The sequence below is a fragment of the Sturnus vulgaris genome, chromosome 23, assembly GCF_052056855.1.
Source record: "Sturnus vulgaris isolate bStuVul1 chromosome 23, bStuVul1.hap1, whole genome shotgun sequence".
Lineage (NCBI taxonomy): Eukaryota > Metazoa > Chordata > Aves > Passeriformes > Sturnidae > Sturnus > Sturnus vulgaris.
In genome coordinates this window covers 4,375,193-4,396,760 of record NC_142265.1, presented here as the reverse complement: position 1 = coordinate 4,396,760, position 21,568 = coordinate 4,375,193, and the positions used below count along the sequence as shown (strand labels likewise).

Genomic DNA, 21,568 nt, shown 5'->3' with positions numbered 1-21,568 from the left:
TTGCAAGACAGTCTGGAGTGACTACAGAGTATCCCTTTACAGTCAGAGCTGAAAGGAGCATTATAAAGGTGAATTAACATTTAAAAAGAACGTAAAAAACCCAGAACTGTTCTAATGATGATTAATGGGAAGCTATAAGGGAGGCCGTGACCTCCTGGTGTCATTAAATGGATTGGCAGGTTTCTGAGCATTAATTATAAATAGCCACAGGAGTTTGAGTGCTTAGCAGAACGATGATAAATCCATGACACAGGCGCAGGGACAAGGAGCCAGGAGCGTGGGGGAACACGTGTCTGTGTGTGCACACAGCTCAGCATGAAGGGAACATGGGCTTGCACGTGTGTCACACACAGGAAAGAGGCAGAAAGCCAAAAAAAGGTGGAAACGAGTCCGTCTGAGGATACTGCTCTGTTTGGGTGGAGAGAGAAATGGGTAAATGATAAATTAGGCACTGCCAGTCAATCACATTTTCTAAATGTTTTATATCCCAAAAGCTATAAAAGCAATATTCCTTTCTGGCCTTATTGGAGCCATTTCTGGAAGGCAATCACATCTGTTTCCTCGGGGATTTGAGCTGAACTGTGCCTTGGCTTTTTTTTTTTCCTTGCCTTTTTTTTCCCCTCCCCTTTCTATTTACTCTCTAGCCTGTTACCAAAGCAGGGTCAGAGCATGCATACAAATAGGGAGGAGGAGTGAAAAACAAACAGCCCTGAACCAGTGATGAACAGACAAGAAGTGGCTGCAAACTTCTCATGGCAAAGCCACAGCTCCAGTAATCACGGGCCACACAGATTTTGGGTCGGGCAGCTCCCACATTTGCACTTCCTTTGCTTTAATGTGCATCATTCCACAATTGCATTGATAATCTGGAGATGTGCATCCCAGGGCACTGCTGTGCATCACCTTGGATGTGCTGAGCCACCCAGCCTGCCTGGGATTTACCTGGCACTGCACAGTTCTCTTCCAAGAGCCCTTGGAGAAATGCTCATGGATTAAAGCCCAAATCCCTCTCTGCATCCCACAGGGGCCCAGAGCCACGGCCACGGAGGTACATCTGCTCCCTAAAGCAGAAGGTGGGTTTATGCAGGAGTTCCTGGGAAAGAAAGGATCAGCAAACCCTCAGAGGCTGCAGATGGAGGTCAGAATAATCAGGGGATGAATGGAGTGAGGACCTCAGGCTGGTTAATGAGCTCTGCCAGTGAAGCACAGTGACTGCACAGGGGGAAAGCTCCTCTCGCTGCCAGTGGCAGCAATAAAAGGCTCCGGGTGAGTGCCAAAGGGGCAGTCCCACCCCTGGGCATCCGGGAGAGAGGCTGACCCGGCACAGCTCTGCACCAGCAGCCACATCCCATCACCCAGCTGAGACAGCAGCCCCAGCACCCAACCATGAAGCATTTCTACTGGGATTGGGATCCCCATTTCCTCCAGCACTTCTCTGAACTGCTGTTTCATTTCTGCCCACTCTATAGGGAAGCAAAAGCACAAGCCAAACTCACACCCACCACTAAAATTTAAAATATTCCTGTTTAGATTTAAGTCTCATTACCATGCTGGGCCCTCCTGTATTATTTCAACTGATTGGAATATGGTGGCAAAGGAATAAGTTCTCCATACAATTTTCTTCTGATCCTATTAGTTGCAATACAATTACAGTGAATACATCAATTCTCCGTCCCAGCAGCTCCTGGAAAGAGCCACCTATTAAAAGCTGGCTTATTAATGGAATTGTACATCCAGGATTAATCGGGCCACGTTGGCCATTTCCATTTCTCACTCCACAAGTGCTTTTGTTTGCTTAATAGGCTGAAGTAACTTGAGAATGACACAACTTAGAGCTTCCCCATTTGCTCTGCATATCGCCAGCAAATTTAATATCACTTTCCTTGCCGGCGTCTCTCCGGGATAAAACCTGGCACGTGCTGCCGAGGAAATCCACCCTGCAGGGTGGGGAGGGGTAGAAGGGGATTTCTGCCTTTGCCAGAGCCAACAAGGGGAAATTCCTCCTCGATCCCAAGCTTTAAACCCAAAGGGAAATGGCAACACCAAAAAAATTTGCCAAACCCTGCTAGATGAGAGCACTGGAATATCATCCCATGAGCAGTTCACAGGCTTCCCAAAGCCTCTCAGAGCATCACCCCCTGCCCAATTTGATGTGGGGGGGTCCCCTCTGGCCCTCCCTAATCCCTGCCCAGCCAATGCCAGCCACAGGAAGCCAGTCCCATTCCCCAGCATCCTCCCTGCACTTGGAAGCCAGGGCGCTGTTTCCCAGCGCAGAGATTCCTGTGGCAGCAAAGTCACTGCATGTTGAAGCACAGTAATATAGTATGACTTTTCCCTTTAATGGAATTTTTCTAGCCCACTAGGAAAAAAAAGACTCCATTAGCCATACTACAAAGGCTCCTACTTATTAGTATTTTAGAACAGCGGCGAAAACATTTCTTGAATTTAATTATTGCTGACAAATATGAAAATTGAAATCAAAGTTAAATTTTCAGCTACAGTGCCTCATTCGGCCGCGGCTCGCCCGCTCCCAACGATTGCATCAACACATTTATTCTGCTGAGCAGGCTCCCAGATTGGGCCCCCCCATTCCCTGCAGCCCACCCCTCCATCTTCAGAGGCATTAACTCTGACATATTCATCTCCACAGCCAGGCCACGGAACCAACCTCGTGTTTACCAGTTGTACGAGGCTGCTGGATCAGAGCAAATCTTCCAGGGGTGGAGAGGAAGGGAATAGAGCTTGCTGCTTGAAGAAGAAAGGGAGAGAACTTGCTGCTTTTTTTCTTTCCCCTCCTTTCTATAAATTTATTGTTATTTATTTCCAACTTCGCTGTCTCCCATCCCCTCCCAACCTGATCTCCAAAAGGGTGATTTTGAATTCCACAAGACAGAGGATGTGGAAGGGAGGGGAGAATGGAGAGAGGGGGGAAATAAGGAAAAAAAAAAAGCCTTGTCAACATATTTCCTTTCTCCCACCTCCCCCCAACATACTGTAAAAATCAATCCCTTTTGTCATTTTGCTCTGCTTGTGTGAATGTTTAATGGCTGTCGAGGGAGATAATGATTGCTGCTAGGAAATTCATTTCAGATTTGCTATTTATAAAGTACTTGGTGCTCAGGTGGGAAATTAACATAAGGAAGGGGGAAAGGGACCGAACCAAGGAAAAAAAAAGAGCAGCAGGAGAGGAGGGATGAGATGCTGCAGGGCTGGTTGGAATGGGATGGAGCCCAAAGAGAACCTGCATCTGGTCCCACCTCTCCTGGGACAGAGGGAAAAGGTTTGCATGAAGCAAGGATGGCACTGCCAGACCCTTCCCACCCATGGATGCAAGGACACAGGATTGGGATTATCCCATAAGTGCCTGGGGGCTTCATCCCCCAAAATCCAGACCACCAGCCCTAGCAGCCCCAATGCTTTGAGCCCCAGCTCTCCCTGCAGCCCTTCACCCCTTTGGATTAACCCCAAACCTCCTCTGAGTCCCCTCTCCCCCCAAAGCCATCAACCTGTTGCCACATGTGGGATTTTTGAATCCCGAGGGAATTCCCATCTGTGGTAAAGCCAGATCCCACAGCACAAACGCTGCCATTGAGTTGCTAATTCCTCGTCTCAGAAGTTGCTTTTCACTTTCTGATTTTTCAATAATAGGCTTGGTATGAATCCCTTAAGCTTCTGAAATAAGCTGAAAAACGCTTTTCCAGCCATTTACATAAACACAAGTGGATCAGAAGGAATAATCATAGTTTATGCATTATTTGGGGGCTTTGGAGATGGTTTCTAATGTGGTGTCAGGTTTAGAAGCCCAAAGCATACAATGGGAAGCGTCGACGTGCAGAAAAGCAGCACAAAAAGTAAACAATAAATAATACACTTTTTTTTTTTCACGTTGTCTTCAATGACAAGGCAGTTTTGGCTCCACCACCACCCCGGCCTCTAATGGATCACGGATCCTGCTCCTCGCCAGCTTTGTTCCAAAAAGGGCTTCATTAAGAGAGATGTCACTCATCCTAAATCCAAATTCACCTCGTGCCAGCCAGCCCTGCCGCTCTCCCGTGCCTTGGCCCGCTATCAAAAACCCCAGTGCTGGCTTTGGGAATAGACTTTGGAAAACTAAAAGTCTAACGGAGGCACCCTCTGATCTCTAAATACCATCTGTCCTGTGGAAAGGGAATAAAGGCTAAAAACACCCAAACCAACCCAGGAACGAAGTGCTATTCACCAGTTAACTCCTCTAAGAGGGGGGAAAAAAGCCTCAAACACTAAAAAAAAGAAAGTGAATATTATGGTATTAATGAACCTTGCTTTGCTCTGAGGGCCTGTCATGCTGCCAGTGAGGCGGGTCAGGTTTGGCTTTCAAACCAGTTCTTTAAATCAAGAATTCTGTTTCTGGTAAAATGGAAACATTAGCAAAGGATCTGTTTTGAAGAAATAACAATACAAAATGGAACAAGGCTGGAGATTCCAGGCTCTTTGATACTGCTGGAACACGGCCTTCGGAGCTCTTTTTTTTTTTTTTTTTTTTTTTTTTTTTTTTTTTTTTTTTGTTTGAAATCACTTCACAAGTTTGTACATAAAGCTTCAGCAAGCTCGGAAGAAAATGCTTTAAAAATCAATCCTTACTTTTCCCAGAATTTACTTTCACTGGGAATTTGTGATCGTTCTTTTTTTAAATTTCGTTTTGGAATTAGAAAAACCTGAAACATTCTGCTTCGTTTCTAATATTACACAATTTCCCATGGTATTTCCCACTCCTTAACAGCTGCTCTCTCCCACTGTGAGTCACTGGAGGACACGAACCAGCCCCATGGACTGAGCATTTGTGGTTTTCCAAGCTCCTTTCCAACCTAAGCTAGGGTTTCCAGGATCAGCAATGTGCAAGGAAAATACCAAATACACCATCCCCTCACGGCCAGCTTGGATGGAGGTTGGAGCAGCCTGGTCTAGTGGAAGGTGCTCCTGTCCATGGCAGGGGTGGAATGAGATGAGATTTAAGCTCCTTTCCAACCCAAACTGTTCTAGAATCTTTTTTTTTAATTAAAAAAAAAATCCCTGATGAGAACCCACCCCCATCCTTCCTCCAAGCCAGTCCCAGCCGTGCTGCAGCAGTGAGGACTGGGTGTGAGCACAGCTCCCCCAGTGCACAGAGCTGACCCTCCCATCCACCTCAGGAGGGTCCTTGTGCTGTGCTGGGACCTTTCAGCGTGGCAGCACCTCCATCCCCTTTATCCCATGGGATATCCCTGAGGATTCCACGCCAGCTTCCAAAGTGCCTTAAAGGGAACGCTCCGACCAGCAGGAATTCGGGCACAGTGGGTGCCCAGAGCCCTGACTTCCCCGTGCAGCTCCTGTGAAGCATTCCAGAGCCGAGGCTCCTTTTCCCGGCTGCCCTGATTAGTAAGCGAAGCATGTGGGAGGTGGAGGAAGGGAAAGTACGGGAGGGGGGGCAAGAATGCCAAGAACCAAACACTGTCTTTAGTGGGAACAGTCAACAGGACAAGGGGGACAAGAGGTCAATTAATTTACAACAGCTTTCAGCATTAGACATATTAACTGTTCAGCGCATCAAAAATCCGTGCTCTCCCCTCCTGGCAGCAGATAACAGAGCCCGGCTCGGCAGCACCTCTGATTTATTATTAACCACGAGCAAGGTGCCTGCCTGGGAAGGAGGAGGGAGGGAGGGACGTGGCTGCTCCTCCCAGCTCCTCCTGGCTTCCAGCCACAGCTCCAGATGTGCTGGGAGCACGGGGGAGGCAATGCCTGCAGGATCACCCGTGGGAGGGATGGAGGGATTGAGGTGCCCCAGGGGTGCAGTGACAAAGGGATCACTCTTTGTCATCCTGTTTTTTCATAGAATCACAGAATGGTTTGGATTGGGAAGGGACCTTAAAGATCCTCTTATTCCCTGCCATGAACAGGGACCCCTTCCCCTATCCCAGGTTGCTCCAAGCCCCGTCCATCCTGTCCTTGGACACTTCCAGGGATGGGGCAGTCACAGCTTCCTGTGCCAGGGCCTCCCCACCCTCACAGCCAAGAATTTCTTCCCAATATCCCGTCTATCCCGGTCCTCTGGCAATGGGAAGCCATCCCTTTCCTTGCTCTGTCCCCCATCCCTTGTCCCCAGTCCCTCTCCAGCTCTCCTGGAACCCCTTTAGGCACTGGAAAGGGCTCTAAGGTCTCCCTGGAGCCTTCTCTTCTCCAGGTGACCAATCCCAGCCCTCACAGACTGGTTTTTCCTATAAAAGCTTTTAAAAGCATGAAAAACCCACGTGCCGAGGTGTGGGTGCTGGCTGGAAATGGGAGGCAGAAGCATGGCTTGGACTTCCACTATAAAATCCCCAAATCTGGCACTTTGCTCATTTTGGCTCCTGTTTGACACCAAGAATCCAAGTCCAAGTCACAGCTCCAATCCTTGGCCATGAACATCAGAGATGGATCAGGTTTGGATCCTGTTGAGTCTAATGGGAGATTTGTCACTGCCCATCAAAAGAGAATGATCAGTAATGCTTAAAAAATCCAACTTCCCCTCTTTAAAGCTCTTGCTCCTTCAACTGGAGAAAAAGCAAGGAAAGTTTTACCCTTTCTTGAAGTTTGAGAAGCAAAGACAAACAGAAATGAAAGTCTTTTTCTGATCCTCATGGCCAAATATTTGCTCCTCACGTGGTGTTTCCCAGGCTGAGGAAAGCTGAAGTCCACCTCCACCATCTGACTGGAGCTTCCTGGGAAGAGCTCTCCCCATCCACTCCTGGTTTATCAGAGCTCTACCCTGACCTACATCTGTCAACTGATCAATTCTCTCCCCACGGGGAAAAAATAAAATGGAGAGGGGAAATCACAATATGGGTATTTTTAAGTGAAAACTGCAAGAAAAATACACAAAGCAGACGCTTCTAATATCACATGCACTCTTCTCAGGTGTAAGTCAAAGGAAGAAGGAAAAGCCATGAGCCAGGGTTATTGTGCTGCTCAAAATTCCTAAGTGGAGAAAGAAGAGGTCGTTTTTGGGAAACACAAGGATATCCCAAAACTGGCTGCAGCCTCCAGAGCACCAGTCTTGTACACAGGGATGGTCTCTGGGATGGTTCAGAAGTTTAGTTTTACCAGAGGAGGTTTTTTTCCAAGATCCCACCTGATCCCCTCTGCTTATCAAACTGATATTTATCTCCTTTTGACCCATGAGGCTCATCCCAAATGTGGGGGAGAGAGAGCAGTCCCAAACCAGCTTGGACTTCCACAGAACCCCCAAATCTGGCACCCTTGCTCGTTTTGGCTCCCATTTGAAACCAAGAGCTCAGCTCCAAGCCCAAGCTGCAGCTCCAAACCTTTGCCATGAGTATCTGAGATGGAGGAATTTTTGCCTCCTCACATGCCCACTGTAGATGGCCACAGGAACTTTGTTCACCTGTGTTTCATGGCCAGTAAACAACTGCATGTCCTGAAATTTGTGTCAGCACTGACAGGGCCTCACACAGCTCCAGTGCAGGGGCTCCTAAACCTGGAGTAGCTACAACACAAACCTACTCCAGCACCTGCTCCCATGCTCTAAAGTAATTTATTACACATAACAGATTTTCCATTTCATTTTTATTTCATTTTGATTTTTGTCATTTTGCTCTCCATCTGTGATGGAGATCTCTCACACCCTCAGCCTAGAGCAACTACAACTTTACTCCTCCTTGTATCCTGCCAATCCTCTGCTGTGTAACCAGCTCAGCTCAGGGCTGCTCCCAGGGAAGCAGCAGCAATCCACACGTGGAAAACCCCAACTCCACCACCCAAACCAAAATCCCAAGCCCCTTCCCAGCATTCTGGGTGCCATCCAGCGTTTTGCACAGTGCAAGTGCTTTCCAAAGGGTTCCTGTTAGCTCTGCTGCATCTTAAAAATGTGCCAATTAATCCCATGTGGTGGCCTGATTTCCAGAGGTGCTGGTACCTCCTCACAGCCCCGCTGAGAATCAGCAGGAATGATGGATGTCCAGCCACGTTCCAAACCCAGCCATCGAGCAGGCAGAGTGCATTCCCCTCCTTTTATGTACTGCATATAACTGGGTTATCTAATCATGTAGGTATTGATTATTACTGTTATTACCTATTAAATAGCTATTTTCTGCTGTTGGGGTGAATATCACGTTTTATTGACCTGCATGATAACTATTAACCACATCTAATATTTTTCTCGAGGACCAATAAATCCGGGCATTCACAAAAAGATGTCGATACATGCAATTTTTCTTATACACATTCATTAGTGCAATTACCTCCTGCACAAACTGCCAGGAGGTTTCCCCTCACCCCTCCACTGAGAGAAAATTCTCACAGGATGCAGAATTCCAACGCAGATTCCAAATCCTGCCCTTCCTGAGGGGAAGCACCCAGCCTCTCCTTCCCTGTGGATGTGTCCCTGGGTCAGATCCAGCCTTTCCATCACACACAGCAGCACAGCCTGTCTCACTTTGGGAATTATCTGCATCCCAGCCACATCGAACGAGCGAATAATTCTTTTGGATGAGGAACGCTCTGTGTAGGATGTCGACACATGCTATTATTTTACATACCTATTTCAGCTTGTATGCTTATTAGAATAAGGTCTTTATGCTAATTTGTAAATCAAATTCCCATAATTCTTGGCTTACTGATGCTAAAGGCCCAGCTAAATCTTCTATGACCTTTTAGCCTGGTTAATCCTTTTACGCGTGGCTGAGTGAAGAGTTTTCTTGTCTCTTCCACTCCTGAGAGCTGGGGTGAGATTGTCCTTAGGAAATCCAGGTGGGCTGTGAGGGGCACATGTGAGGACACCCCTTTACTTAGAGCCAGGGAAAGGGGGAAGAGAAAACGCTGCTGCCTGGTCCCTGTGTGAGGATATTTCGGATTTTGATTGCTGCTATTTAAAAATCACACAGAAGACACAGAGCAAACACAATGAGAGCTGTGTTGCCAAATTGCCACTCACTTCCCGACGCCCGGGGCTATCCCAGCCCTCTGCAACCTCCCCTCTTTCCGTCTCCTTCCCCAAATTGTGGCTGGACATTTTCTGGCTCCATCCTTCTTGTGAGTGGATGCAATGGGCACCTCCAGCTCCTTCCCAAGGGGATGCAGCATCCAAGCAATGCCCCAGCATTGCTCTCTCTCTCTCCAGCACCAGCACCCAGCTTGGTGTCCTGTCCAACCAAGCTGGACATGGAAGCACTCAGGGGGCTCCTTCCTGGCAGACACAGCATTTAACAGCTCCCATTTTAGGGCCACAATTCCACCAATCCAACAAATCTACAAAATTTCTACCGAAGCGAATCTACAGAACTTGGAGGACCCACAGATGTTTGCACAAATGCAGGTGGCCAAACGCTCCTGAATGATCCCACTTCACGCTCCACTTTCCCTTCAAGCACACTCACAAACCACTTTTCTTATTGTTTGTTTGGCTGGAAATAGGGAAAGGACCTGGAGTATGGATGAACCGCTGCAGAGGGCAGCACACATCTCTGGAGATATTTGGAGGAGATTTGTGCAAAACACGGTTTTCCTGCATGACAATAATTTTCATGTTTTCAAACACAAGCCAGCTCCACTTCTGGACACCAAACGAGGGAGAAAACTTATGAATTCCAAAAACTACTGTGATTATCAGAAGAATTCATGAAGCAGAAGCATGTTACTGCTGATTTTCAGCACTGCATGTAAACTTAAATATTACCTTGTTGTTGAATGAACCCAAATTTCTCAAAACTCTATAAAAGTTTGTGCTAAAATACAAAATTATTTGTAGGGTGTGTTTGGGGGTTTTTAAAAATGACTCTTAAATAAAATTATGCAAGAAAAAACACTCCCAAGGGAACTCCTTCCCTCCAACAATGCAGCAATTCCCAACTTAAAAAAGGCTCCAACTTTTTGCTGTCTAAAGCTGCCCTGTGCAATATTTCACCAGCTCCCCACAGCTCTGGGGTCCTTGGTCCTCCCCAGACCACAGAGCAACGTGGCTCCCAGATTTTCCTCATTCCAGGAGAGACTCAGGGACTTTTGGCACCCACATCAGGGAATTGGGTGATTTTGGGCTTAGGGAGGCAGCACATTCCTCCCCAATGCTCTGCTACCCAGGAGAGTTACAAAAATAACAAATAAAGAAAGAAATAAAAAACCAACTACTTTCTGATCTGGAAGCTTTGATAGAAGCAGGGAGAGGAAGCAGGAAGGATGAGCAGAGGCATGGAATAAGACTGTAAAGAAGCCAAGTCTGGGAGCCCCCAAAGCAAGCATTAAAAAATAATAAAATAATGAAATAATAAAATAAATGAAGCACAAATTCTGGGCAGGAAAAGTGAGGAGGGAAAGGCGCCGCTTCATCCCTCTCCCTGGGAAGCCCCGACCCTTCACACCCCACCCGGGCTCCCTGCAGAGGTGGCAGCCGAGGGGGCCAGGGCTGGAAGCCCCGGGAAGCCCCTGGGATGCCCCTGGGATGCCCCTGGGATGCCCCTGGGATGCCCCTGGGATGCCCCTGGGATGCTGGAATGCCGGCACGCCAAGCAGGGAGCAGCAACCCTGGGAGAAGGAGAAAGGAGGGAGAGCGGGAGGAAGGCGAAGAGGAGCGATGCTTTGGCGTGTGATGTGCATGTCAAGCAGCCTGTGCCGGTCGATACGGCTCGGGGGGCTCTCCCCCCGCAGGAGCCTGCCCAGCACCGAGAAGTTTTGTGGTGGGAGACCCCCAGGCAGCATCTCTGCCCACACCGCAGCCCCCAGCCCCACACCGGCCGGGCTCCCAGAGCCCACCCGAGTGCTGCTGCAGCGCACCCGGCACACGGGGGACGAGGCTGCGCTGATTTGGGCATTGCCAGCCTTCGGTGGGCACCTCGGAGCAGCGCAGGGGTGGCTGGATCCGGCTGAGGAAGAGGAGGAGGTGCATTCACCCCCCGGGTCCATCCATCCTCAGGAGAACCCTCATCCCCGCCCCGAGGAGCCCTGCATCCCCCGGCGTGCATCCGTCTGGCCCCGGGGGTGCATCCATGCTCCAAGGAGCGCCTGCCTCCCCTCCCGGGGTGCCTCCATCTCCCGGAGAAGTGTCCGCATCCCGGCCCGGAGCCCCGGTACCAGCCGCCCCTGGCGCATCCCGCTGCGCATCCCGGGCTCCCGCGGCGGCCCGGGGCAGGATGCGGCTCCATCCTCCCCTCCCATGGAGGAAACCCCGCTCCCACAGCCCCTCCAGATGGCTGCGAGGAGCCTAACGCGAGCTGACAGGCTCGGCGCTCCCGGCCAGATGGGGCTGGCTCCTGCCGCCTCTTCCCCCCCTCCTTTTCCCATCGCTTTTTGCTCTTTTTTTTTATCCCTTGCACAGTCTCCGTCTCCCCTCCGAGCACCATCCCGCGGGTGGGGGAGGCAGCCGTGCTGATCCGGGACAGGCTGGGTGAGCACTTCCCAACTCGCAGCCCGGCAGGAGCGGGGCTGCACCGAGTTTTTCGGACGACCTTGCTGGAAAAGCAAAGGCGTGGGGGGAGCACAGAGGAGCCCCGGCCCCTCCTGCCCCTCAGCCTGTTGGATCATTGATCCTGCCGGAATTGTGCTGGGATGGCAGAGTCCTTCCGCACCCACAAAAATCATCAGGACGCCAGGGGAGAAGTGTCGTTCCCCCCCCGCCCGCCCGCCACCAGCCCGGTGCACCGGGAATTCCTGCGCCGTACCCGCATCCGCATCCCCCGCAACTTCACAGCGGGCTGGGGATCCTTTCCCAGCTCTGTCCCCGCTCTGGAGGGATGCTCATCGCCACTCTGGGGGGGATTCCCGTCCCCCAGCCCCCTTGGAGGGTGCTGCTGTGGGACCGCGCATCCTCCGCCCGCCCGGGCTGCGTCCCCCGCGGCGTTCCCTACCTTGGGAGAGGAGGAGCGCGGCCATCCCGGCGAAGATCACCCAAGAGATGGGGTGGTGCATTTTGGCCTGGGCCATGTTTTCCTTCTCCTTCCCCACTCACTGCCGGGCGGGGAGAGGTTTAAAATCCAGCGTTTTCCCAGAGCAAAGCGCAGGAAGAGGGGCGGGGGGGGGGGAGGGGGGGGGAAGGAAAAGGAAGGGGGAAAAAAAAAAAAAAAAGGGAAAAATCACCGAAGGGCGGGGGAGGGGGGAAAAAACCCAAAAGAAAAAAAAAAAGGGGGGGGGAAGGGGGTCGGAAGGGGTTGCAGGTGCGAGGACAGGCGCTGCGTGCCCGCCGCTCCGGCCCGCACACGCCGCCCGGCTGCAACACGCCGCCGGCCGCGCACGCAGCCGCCCCCGCGCAGCACTCATTGGCTGCGGGGCCCCCCCGCGCCGGCACCCGCACCCTGCCGGCACCTGCACCCCCTAATCCCACCGGTACCTGCACCCCCATAACCCCACCGGTACCTGCACCCCCTAATCTCACCGGTACCTGCACCCCCATAACCCCATCGGCACCTGCACCCCCTAATCCCACCGGTACCTGCACCCCCATAACCCCACCGGTACCTGCACCCCCTAATCTCACCGGTACCTGCACCCCCATAACCCCATCGGCACCTGCACCCCCATAACCCCACTGGTACCTGCACCCCCATAACCCCATCGGCACCTGCACCCCCTAATCCCACCGGTACCTGCACCCCCTAAACCCCACCGGCACCTGCACCCCGAGCACCGCACCAGCACCTGCATCCCCAACATGTGCACCCCAATAACCCTACCAACATCTGCATCCCATAACCCCACCAGCATCTGCACTCCCAACATCTGCACCCACATAACCCCACCGGCACCCACACCCCAACATGTGCACCCCGATGACCCCACCGATATCTGCACCCCCATAACTTCACCAACATCCACACCCCCGGCACCTGCTGTCCCCAACTTCACCCCAAGCATCCAAACTGTGCCCCCCGGGCATCTGCAGCCCCCTAACCCCACCGGAATCTGCACCCACCCCCCTCCAGGCACCTGCACCCCACTGAGCTCCCCCTCCCTCAGCACCCACACGCCCCTCATTGATGGCAGCCTCAACTCCCAAACTTCCCCCCAGCATCTGCACCCCCTCCATCTGGATCTGCATCCCCCAATTCCCACGTGCCACCAAATCCCCTGGGATCCAGCACCTGCATCCCCTGGGCATCCACATCCCCCGAAATTCCCCCAGCATCTGCACCTCCCTACATTTCCCCTTTAGCATCCACACCCCTTCTCCATCATCCACACACCCCCACAGCACCCGTGCAATCCCCCCCCAAAGCTCTTCCCACTGGCAAAGGGGGTGAATCCCTCCTGCAGCAATGCTGGGACTCAGTTTCCCCACCTGCACGATGGTGGGAGGGGTTCACACACACACACCCCATGTCCCACCCTCCTGGCCCAAAAGGAAGAGGGGTGCCTGTTCCTGGGGGTCTGGTGTCTGCAGGACAGTCCCAACAAGCCTCTTCCCCTTTTATACCTAAACCCACGTGGAAATGGCTCTAAAAGCAAATTTAATGAGGAAAAGCTCTTCCATTTGGAGCAGAAATCTCCTTTTAGTCCAGACCAAGGGGTTTTTTTATGTGCTGTAACCACGCTCATCTGATTCCTTACACCAAGCCCACCTCTTGCTCTGAGCAGCTTTTGGGGCCCTTGGACCCAGTTTAGGTTTTAACACGTCCCTGTTAGTTCAGCTCCTTGCCCATGCCAACTACAGGTCCCTATTTCACAGCATCAGAAATAAAATAGACTTTTCTCCAATTCAGGATTCCCAAACCAAACACATCTGTCCACACCACAACCCAACATCAATAGCATGACCCCCACATGCCTACCCAGAAAAGGTCCTTGAAACAAAACCTTAAATTATTTCCACCCTTTGTCCAATAAAAAGAATATCTGAGGCAATGAACCCACAGAGACCCCTTTAAAACAACCTAAATAAAAGCTATCACATTAAATATTATTTTCATAAGTGATGAGGATGTCTCATTTCATTGCTCGAGGTGACTCACAGCCCCTTCAAACAACATTATAGCCAGAAAAAAAAATGACAAAGAGGAAAAAAAATTAAAGATATCCTGGCTTTTTGTATTTATGCCTCCTCAGAGGCTTCCAAAAATCTGAGCTGTTCACTTTGCAACTCAGAAGAAGACTTGGCTGCAAACTCTTGGAAATCCAGCTGTGTTTATCACCCAGAGAGACTCCGAGTCAGACCCAGGCTGGTTGTGCTGCAGGGAGGTGACAAAGCACAGGTCCCTCTGCTCAAGCCCCATCCACAGACCTGGCAATGATTCAAAGGTCAAACATTTGAATTTGGGAGGGATTGGCAGCTGGGGCTGGATGTTCCCACCAGCCCTGTTTGATGCTTGCACGTCCCTGCCACCAGCCAGCCAAAGGGTGACACTGTCCCCAGGCACACACGAGGTGCATTTCACCCATCCTTGGGTGCTCCCCAGCACCTCCACTGCTCGGATCCATCCATATCCTTGGGGCCCTGCCAAAAAATAGCTGCAGACTGACACACAGGGCTCTTAGCTCTCCTTCCTTTACCCCTCCCTAGGCTTGGCTCAATCCACAGACCTCGAGGAGTTCCAATGGATCCAGGGCTCTCCACCACCAATTCCTGGTGATGCCTTGGGTTTCAGCTTTTATATTGTCAGATTCTCTGCTGCTTAGTGTGTAACTCTGGAACTTCATATTAGGTGTTAGTGAGTTCTCTTCACAGGGTAGTGACAGAACAATTCCTTTCCAGCTGGAGAATCAAGGACAACTGGTACCCAAAAAGCAGAAACAACGGCGAGGGAAAGGGGGCAAGGCAGGGGCTGAGATTTCATAGCCTGGGGCTGTGGTTGGAGAATTGACCCCAATCCTGGTACCAGCCCTGCCAGGGCCTCCACCACCTCCGAGCTCATTAGGACAGGAGGAGCTAACGAGCACAGTAGCACTAATGACCCATGGTGCAGGATACTTCTCCAGAAGCAAATACAGGGTATGAAGGATTTAATCTCGTCACGATGTCAGGGCTTGGAGTGTTCCTCTGCTCCAGAGCCACCCCAGCACCCACCAGCTGATGGAAAACCCTTTCAGAGGGGGAAAGATTCCTAACCCCATCCCATCTCCACCTCCCCACTGCTTCCCCACCATCCCACCAGCATAAATTGCCTACAATAAGATGCCACACTGCAATTTTTACCACCCTTGGCAAAGCTCCTTTGACCCCAGCTTGCCGAGCCAGTGACTGTGCTCAGAGCAGCTGGAAGTGGTCGATTAGGTTAGTCTGGTTTATTACCAACACATTATGCTTTAAAAAACACAACTTCCCTGCCTATTTGCCTAAGCAGGGAGAGCAGTTCCTAAGTCAGCCCTGCACAGTCGCTGCTCTTCCTACAGATTTGCTCCATGCATTATTAATCCACACAGTGCTCGTTCCGAGCACGGATATTTACCCGATGCACCAGAGCAGCTCTTAAGGAGCCTTTGGCTTGTGGCTTTGTGGAACATCAACTTTTCATGTTGAGCAGCAGGTGATGTTCAACGGAATGCATTGCAATAAATGCCTAATATCTCCATTACACCCGTCCATATCCATGTGCTGGGCTGATAGGAACATGCAGATAGCGGGGCTGCATTCCTGAGATAGGCATGGGGGGAACAAGTTATTCATTGGAAATCATATATAAATATATATTTATACTTGGTGTTAACCAAGGACACCATCCCTCCGTGCATATCAAGATGCAGAAGGCTCCTTTTGGCACAAAGTCCTGCAAAATTTCTATGAAATTCAATTTTTTTCCACCCCTAAATCTGAATAAAAGCCCAAAACACAACACCTTGGCTAAAAGTCTGCAGGGAAAAAAGAAAAAAAAAAAAAGTGCTGCTTTGCAAGGAAACCTCTAACTGGCTCTAAAAGGAGCGCTGTGACCTTGCTGAACAGCACTGCATAATTTTTAATAGACATTTTTTGCTGGAACTGACATACTCCCAGGCGTGGTTTTATTCTGCTAACATTTTTTTCCAGAGGGAAATGCCATGTTTCATTGGGTTTTTTTTCATCATCCCTCCATATACATCCCTATAATTACTATATGCATTACAATAGCATTGGCATGCCTTTGATAAGATCCCGGTTCCATTATATTCAACTCCGTGTGTACACCTGGTAAAAACAGTCCCTCCCTTGAGCTCCTCAAGTCAAAATAGAGAAAGCAGAGGAAGGTGTTGAGACAAGAGCAAATTACTTCTCATTTTAGGGCTGGAAAAATAAGACTTGGGAAGGCTAAGCCACCACATGAGTCCAGGGAGGGAATTTCCAGCTGTGTCATGAACAGAACCAAAATCTCGTGGATTTTAAGGCTTGCAGGGCTCACCTGCTTCCCCTTGCAGCGTTTCCCCATCCGAAATTACTTCTGCTCATGGCTCACCAGTGCAAGGAGAGAGTTAAGACAACGCTTCCACCACTCTGCCAAAAACGCCAGCGATGAATTATGTGCAAAATGACCCTTTTTTCTTGACAAGGGGGAGAATTTGTCGAGCTCCACACATAGCCCGGCCCACGTGTCCACACAAAGGCATTCCAGCACCCCCGTGCCCTGGCGTGCAGGGGACACACGGAGCCAGACAGACTCGTGCCCACGGGTGCTCCTTTAATTACACTTCCTACGGGTGAGAAAGATAAGCCCAAACGGAGCAGCTGCATGAAGGGAGGAAGCCTATAAGTTATTCATAAGTTCAGGCTCAAGCTCCTCTCTTGCTTTCACTCCATGACACCTTCAAAACATATTATTCATCTATTTTTTCCTCCTCTGGGAAGGGAGATGGTAATTGTAGTAAATATATCACTGCCAAGTCATCCTCGCAGCCTGCGAGGCTGCACGGTGCTGGGGTAGGGATCTGAGGCAGCACATTTGGGATGCCTGGGATCCGTGAAGGACATCCTCAGGCTGCTGGGGGAGAACCTCCATCCACCCCCATCACCTCCACCATCCCATCCTTTGGGATATAAACCCCACAATGCCCACTGAGCACCTGCAAGTTGTTCCCAAGACTTTTCCACATCCGGCCCAGCAAAGCTCAGACTGGGACACCAACTCCCTCAGGATGCTGCACCAGATTTTCATCCCATCCTGGTGGCATTTGGGGCAATTTTTGGCTGCTTCTGGCTCACCAATAATAATTTAAAAAGCCACTCTCACCAGCATCCCTGCCTGCAGAGAGCCTTTGGAAACGAGAGCCACAGCTCAGAGGTTTTGTTTGCCCTCTCAAGGCTGTTCCAGACAGAATAATTCTGCTGCCAACTGAAGCAGCTCTCCTTGAGCTCGAGAGGTTAGTTTTTCTGAATGCAGCGACACGGATCCTCGCCTCGGCCCCATAGCACAGAGGATTTGTTGTATTCCAGTGCAAAAATAACCCTGAAAGCAACATCTATGGCCCCACCAGGGAGGGGAGGGCTCCAGCATTGGCACAAGGCGCCTGGGAGGAGAGAGAGACACGGGGCATGGATTTCATTTGTCCTCGATTCCCAGGGAGGTCATTTACTGCAGTGCCCCTGGCACTTCCCCAGCCCTTTCTAGCACATTTGATTCTTGTGAGTTTTCTTAATCTCATCTCCTTCATTGGTTATTGCTCTTTCCGTGCTGAACTCAGCAAGATCGCCTGTGTTTAGAGAAAGATTAGCGCTGAGTACATTAAACACGGTAATGCCATGTACTGTAGGGCACCGGGTCACTGCCCTGGCTCCCAGAGCCCACAGCACCTTCCCAAATCCCAGGCCTCTGGCTGAGGCTGCTTTTAGCTACATCTGCAGCACCTCTGGCACCCCAGCACCTTGCAAAGAACCCTCGGGAGATGAAAACCCCAGCACTGAGCACACCTTGTTTCCCCTTCAAATTGAACCTGGAGTTGGACTTGATGGGATCACCCCACCCCAGTCGGGATATTCTGTGGCTCTTTGATGGCAAAGTAAGTGCTGAGGGATAACGTGGTTTTCACAGCAGAAGGAGCAGAAAGAGAGGGTGGATGGAGGAGGGTTTGGATCAGCCAGGCAAAGTGTCCACCTGGACATGAGACAGCATCAGGCAAGAGCCACCCAGAACCTTCCCAGGCTGAATGTCCCCAAACATCTCAAATCTGCAGCTCAGAGGGAGCAGTGACCTGCATCCCTGCAGCATGGCAGTGCCCTCAGTACCCTGCCCTTATCCAGTGCACAAGGACGGAAAATGTTATTATTAGGGAAATGTTATTCTCCAGGAAATTTTATTCTCTACATAAAATTCCCGATTTCAAGTAACACAGAAGCAAACCAAGGCAGTAGGAGCCTCTGGAGAGGTGCTCAGAGGCCATGCTCTGCTTGGTCCCACTGTCCCCTTCATTCATTCCCTTCCCTCAAACAAACCATTGTTCTCTGTATTCCAAAGATATTGCAGGGATGCTTCCCAGCACCCACCCACCATCAGTCCCCATCCCAACTGGACTCTTATCGTGGCTCACCGCCTCCTCTCCCTGCTTTCCAGCTGATTAAAAGTCTGTTTACCCACGGATTACAAGGAGGCAACAAGTCCACGTGGGGAGAGCACCGTTGCATGGGCAAAGACTCTGCAAACAGACAGCTTGAGGAGATAGTGGCTGTTTGCTGCCGTGTGTGTGCTGCTGGCCTTGAGGGTGACACAGCCCTGGCACATCCCTACCTTCCCTTCCCTTTTGTTCCCCTCCTCAAGCTCTCTCTCTGACTTGGGGATTGGAGACAAAGACTCAGCCAGCTGTCCTGGAAGGTGTTGGAAGATATACGCGCCCTCAAATTTTTGCATTTCTAACCATCTCTTCCAAAGTGATAACAGGATATTAAATTCTGGGGGAGAAAACTCTTGCACAGCTCTTTTCCAGCTCCTCTGAAGCTTGAGGTCACACTGAGGTGGCTCAGCAGTCACCCACCACACCAGCTGGACTTGTGGCAATAAAGAAACCTGCGGCCACCTTGATGTCTCAGACAATCCCACCTGGAGAGAGCTTTCTGGGAGCTGGGAACAGACAGAAAGCCACCAGCTGTTATTTATGGATGAATATTCTCAGCTCTGGAAGGTGCAGCAGTGACAACACCTTTGCTGCAGTGCTCAAAGCCACCCGGCACCTGCTCTGTTCCCAAGAGCTGGGGTGGCACCTCCGAATGCAGCCCAGCCTCCCATCACCAGTGGAGCCCTGGCAGGTCTCAAACACCACATCCTTTGTACTCCAGATGAAGGGGAAAATAAACATGCACGTTACAAAACACTGGCTGTGATGAAAGCGCCATTTGAGACCCTGCAGACTGTCTAGGGATTTTTTTTTCCCATCTAATTCACATCTCCCACTCTCCATCTGCCAAAAGAGAGAGCCAGGTAAACCAGCCCTGGGAGGAACGGGATTCGCATTCTCCAAATAACCCTCATTTGCAATTTTAGCTTCTCCTGCTCATCCTGCCACCCCAAACTAATTGCATTCCCCACATCCTCCTCCTCCTTCTCCCCCATCCCAAGCTTTAAAAGCCCGTGGTGTTATACATCAGGCTCAAAGCACATTCAAGATTAGTCTTGCAACCTGCCTGGCAGAGTTAGAAAATTGAATGTGGTAGGAAAAAGAAAGGGAAAAGGTGGGAAAAAAAGGAACAAAAAAAAAAAAATCCAGAAAAAAGAGAGTCAGCTCTTGTCAGGAGTGTGGTAGTACAAGGAAGTAATTTTTCTCTCCCCATTTCAGCTGGACGTTGCTGTTTATGTCTGCTGCATCCTTTCTTCTCTGCTGTGCAGCTGTAGCATTGGAAAATTGGAGAGGGGAGGCACGGTGGCGAAGGCAATAGCAATTGAAATTGGATCCTATTGAATTTTCAATAGGACACCAAAATATATACATATTTCAGTGTGAGATTGCATGGACGTGTAAGTCAACAGTGGAATCTGTGAATGGTCGTTTGGAATAATTACAGTGGGGGGAAATCATCAGAATAATGAGCAGTTGCTCCCGGAATATTCAGGGAAATGAAATGCCGAGTGCTGTTTATTAAACAGGGCTTTATTTCCAGTTTAGGGTGTTTGGGATGGAATTAGATGGCAAACACACAGCATCACTGAATGACTGCAAAAACCTGGGATCACTGACGCTGCTCAAACCGTCTCATTCATTCCCTCCATTCCTTCCCTCTTGCTGCCTTTCCCTTGTGGTTTCCTTACCCTTCCATTCCCTCTCAACCACAGCAGCCTCTGGAAGGGAGCTCCGATGTCACAGGAGGGAGAAAGGTGGTCCCTGCCCTCCAATCCCCCCATGGGCACCAAGGGATGCCAGTGCTGGACCAGAGCAGCCAGCAGGAACAAAAGACAGTGAGGTGGGATGGCACTGAGACAGCAGGAACCAGAGGCTCACCCCTTAGCAGATGAAATTTTCAAAACTTTGAAGTTTTGGGTTGGTTTTTTTTTTTCCCCACCAATATCCTTGGGAAGATGCTGCACATCCCTCCTGCACCTCCACACCTCCAACACTGCCTGGCACACACTTAACTTATTGTTTTCTTTAACAAGACCATAAAAAAGCCTCTGCAGCACAGCAGAGAGCCCGAGCACAACTACCAGCTTTGAAATACCCACTTGAAAAATTAACAGGAAGAGCACACACTTATATGGAAACCAGGTAGATTCTGAAAACTTACATTTAGGGAGAAACATTAAAGTGTCACCTAACAGACATTTTGTGACAGGTCTCAGCTTTGTGAAATAGAAAATAAAGGATCAAAACAGCCATGGAAGCCTCAGAAATGCAGAACCCAGAGCACGCTGTGGGTTGCTCCTGCTGTCCCCACATCCCAGAGGGGATTTGAAGGAGGATGTTGCATTTGGGTCCTGATGGAGTGCAGAGGGAAGCAAAAAGAGGAGCAGGAATCCACTGGGGATGGGAGCTGGGGAGCACTAAGCCTTTGCAATGCTCCCCCTCCTCCCAGCTGCTCATGCATCCTCCCAGCACCCGGATCCACTGAGGAAGGAGAGATGAAGTTTTAAGGAGATGGAAGTGTCTGTGTGTATATGCACATGATTTAGACATCTCAAAAGATTTCACACTGTATTTCACATAATTCACATTTCTAAGCTTCTCCCTTTGCAATGCAGGAGGTGAGCATAAATGAGACAGGTCAAAAGCCTTATAAGCTTTGAAACATCTCCAGGTTTTCAAAATCGTATTTAAAATCTTCCAGTTCTGCATGGAACAGGGTTACCTAATGCCAGCCAGATGAAACCACGCTCCCAAAACCCCACTGTGCAGGCACTCTGCACCTCACAGCCACAGGACAAACCACCCCCAGAGCTCTGACAAGTGCCCTGTGCCCTCCAGGCACACATCATCTCACAGTCAGAAAACCTCAAACCTGGAGAAAACCGAAAGCAAAAAATAAGGTACCTCAGAGAAGTCTTCTCCTCGAGATGAGGGAGCATCCAGCATGGCCAGGAGAGTTGGAGGGGCTTCAAATCAGCCTGGTCCTGCCTGCAATGAGAAGAGGATGATCATCCCACACAAAAGGCAGAGAATTTTACTGTTTATTGCTATTTTAGTCACTGGGGGAAACAATAAAACTATTTTGAACAATTTTTTTATGAGCATAACCGAGTGGCCTAAGGAT

The 21,568-nt window shown here is 50.2% G+C and overlaps 1 protein-coding gene across 2 annotated transcripts in view; it reads right to left on the bottom strand.

The window, feature by feature from the left end:
• The window catches only part of LOC106857490 (protein CEPU-1), a 358,506-nt gene extending 337,139 nt beyond the window's left edge, over positions 1-21,367 (bottom strand). The window contains exon 1 of one of the 2 annotated variants that reach the window (XM_088178001.1): positions 21,349-21,367. Coding sequence is in view for 1 of the 2 variants with exons in the window: in XM_088177999.1 (XP_088034125.1) it covers positions 11,850-11,925 (76 nt within the window). In the remaining variant the exon portion in view is untranslated. Of the gene's footprint in view, positions 1-11,849; positions 12,010-21,348 lie in introns of those variants that run through there. The other variant, XM_088177999.1, reaches the window with a different exon arrangement.
• Between the last annotated feature and the right edge of the window lie 201 nt (positions 21,368-21,568).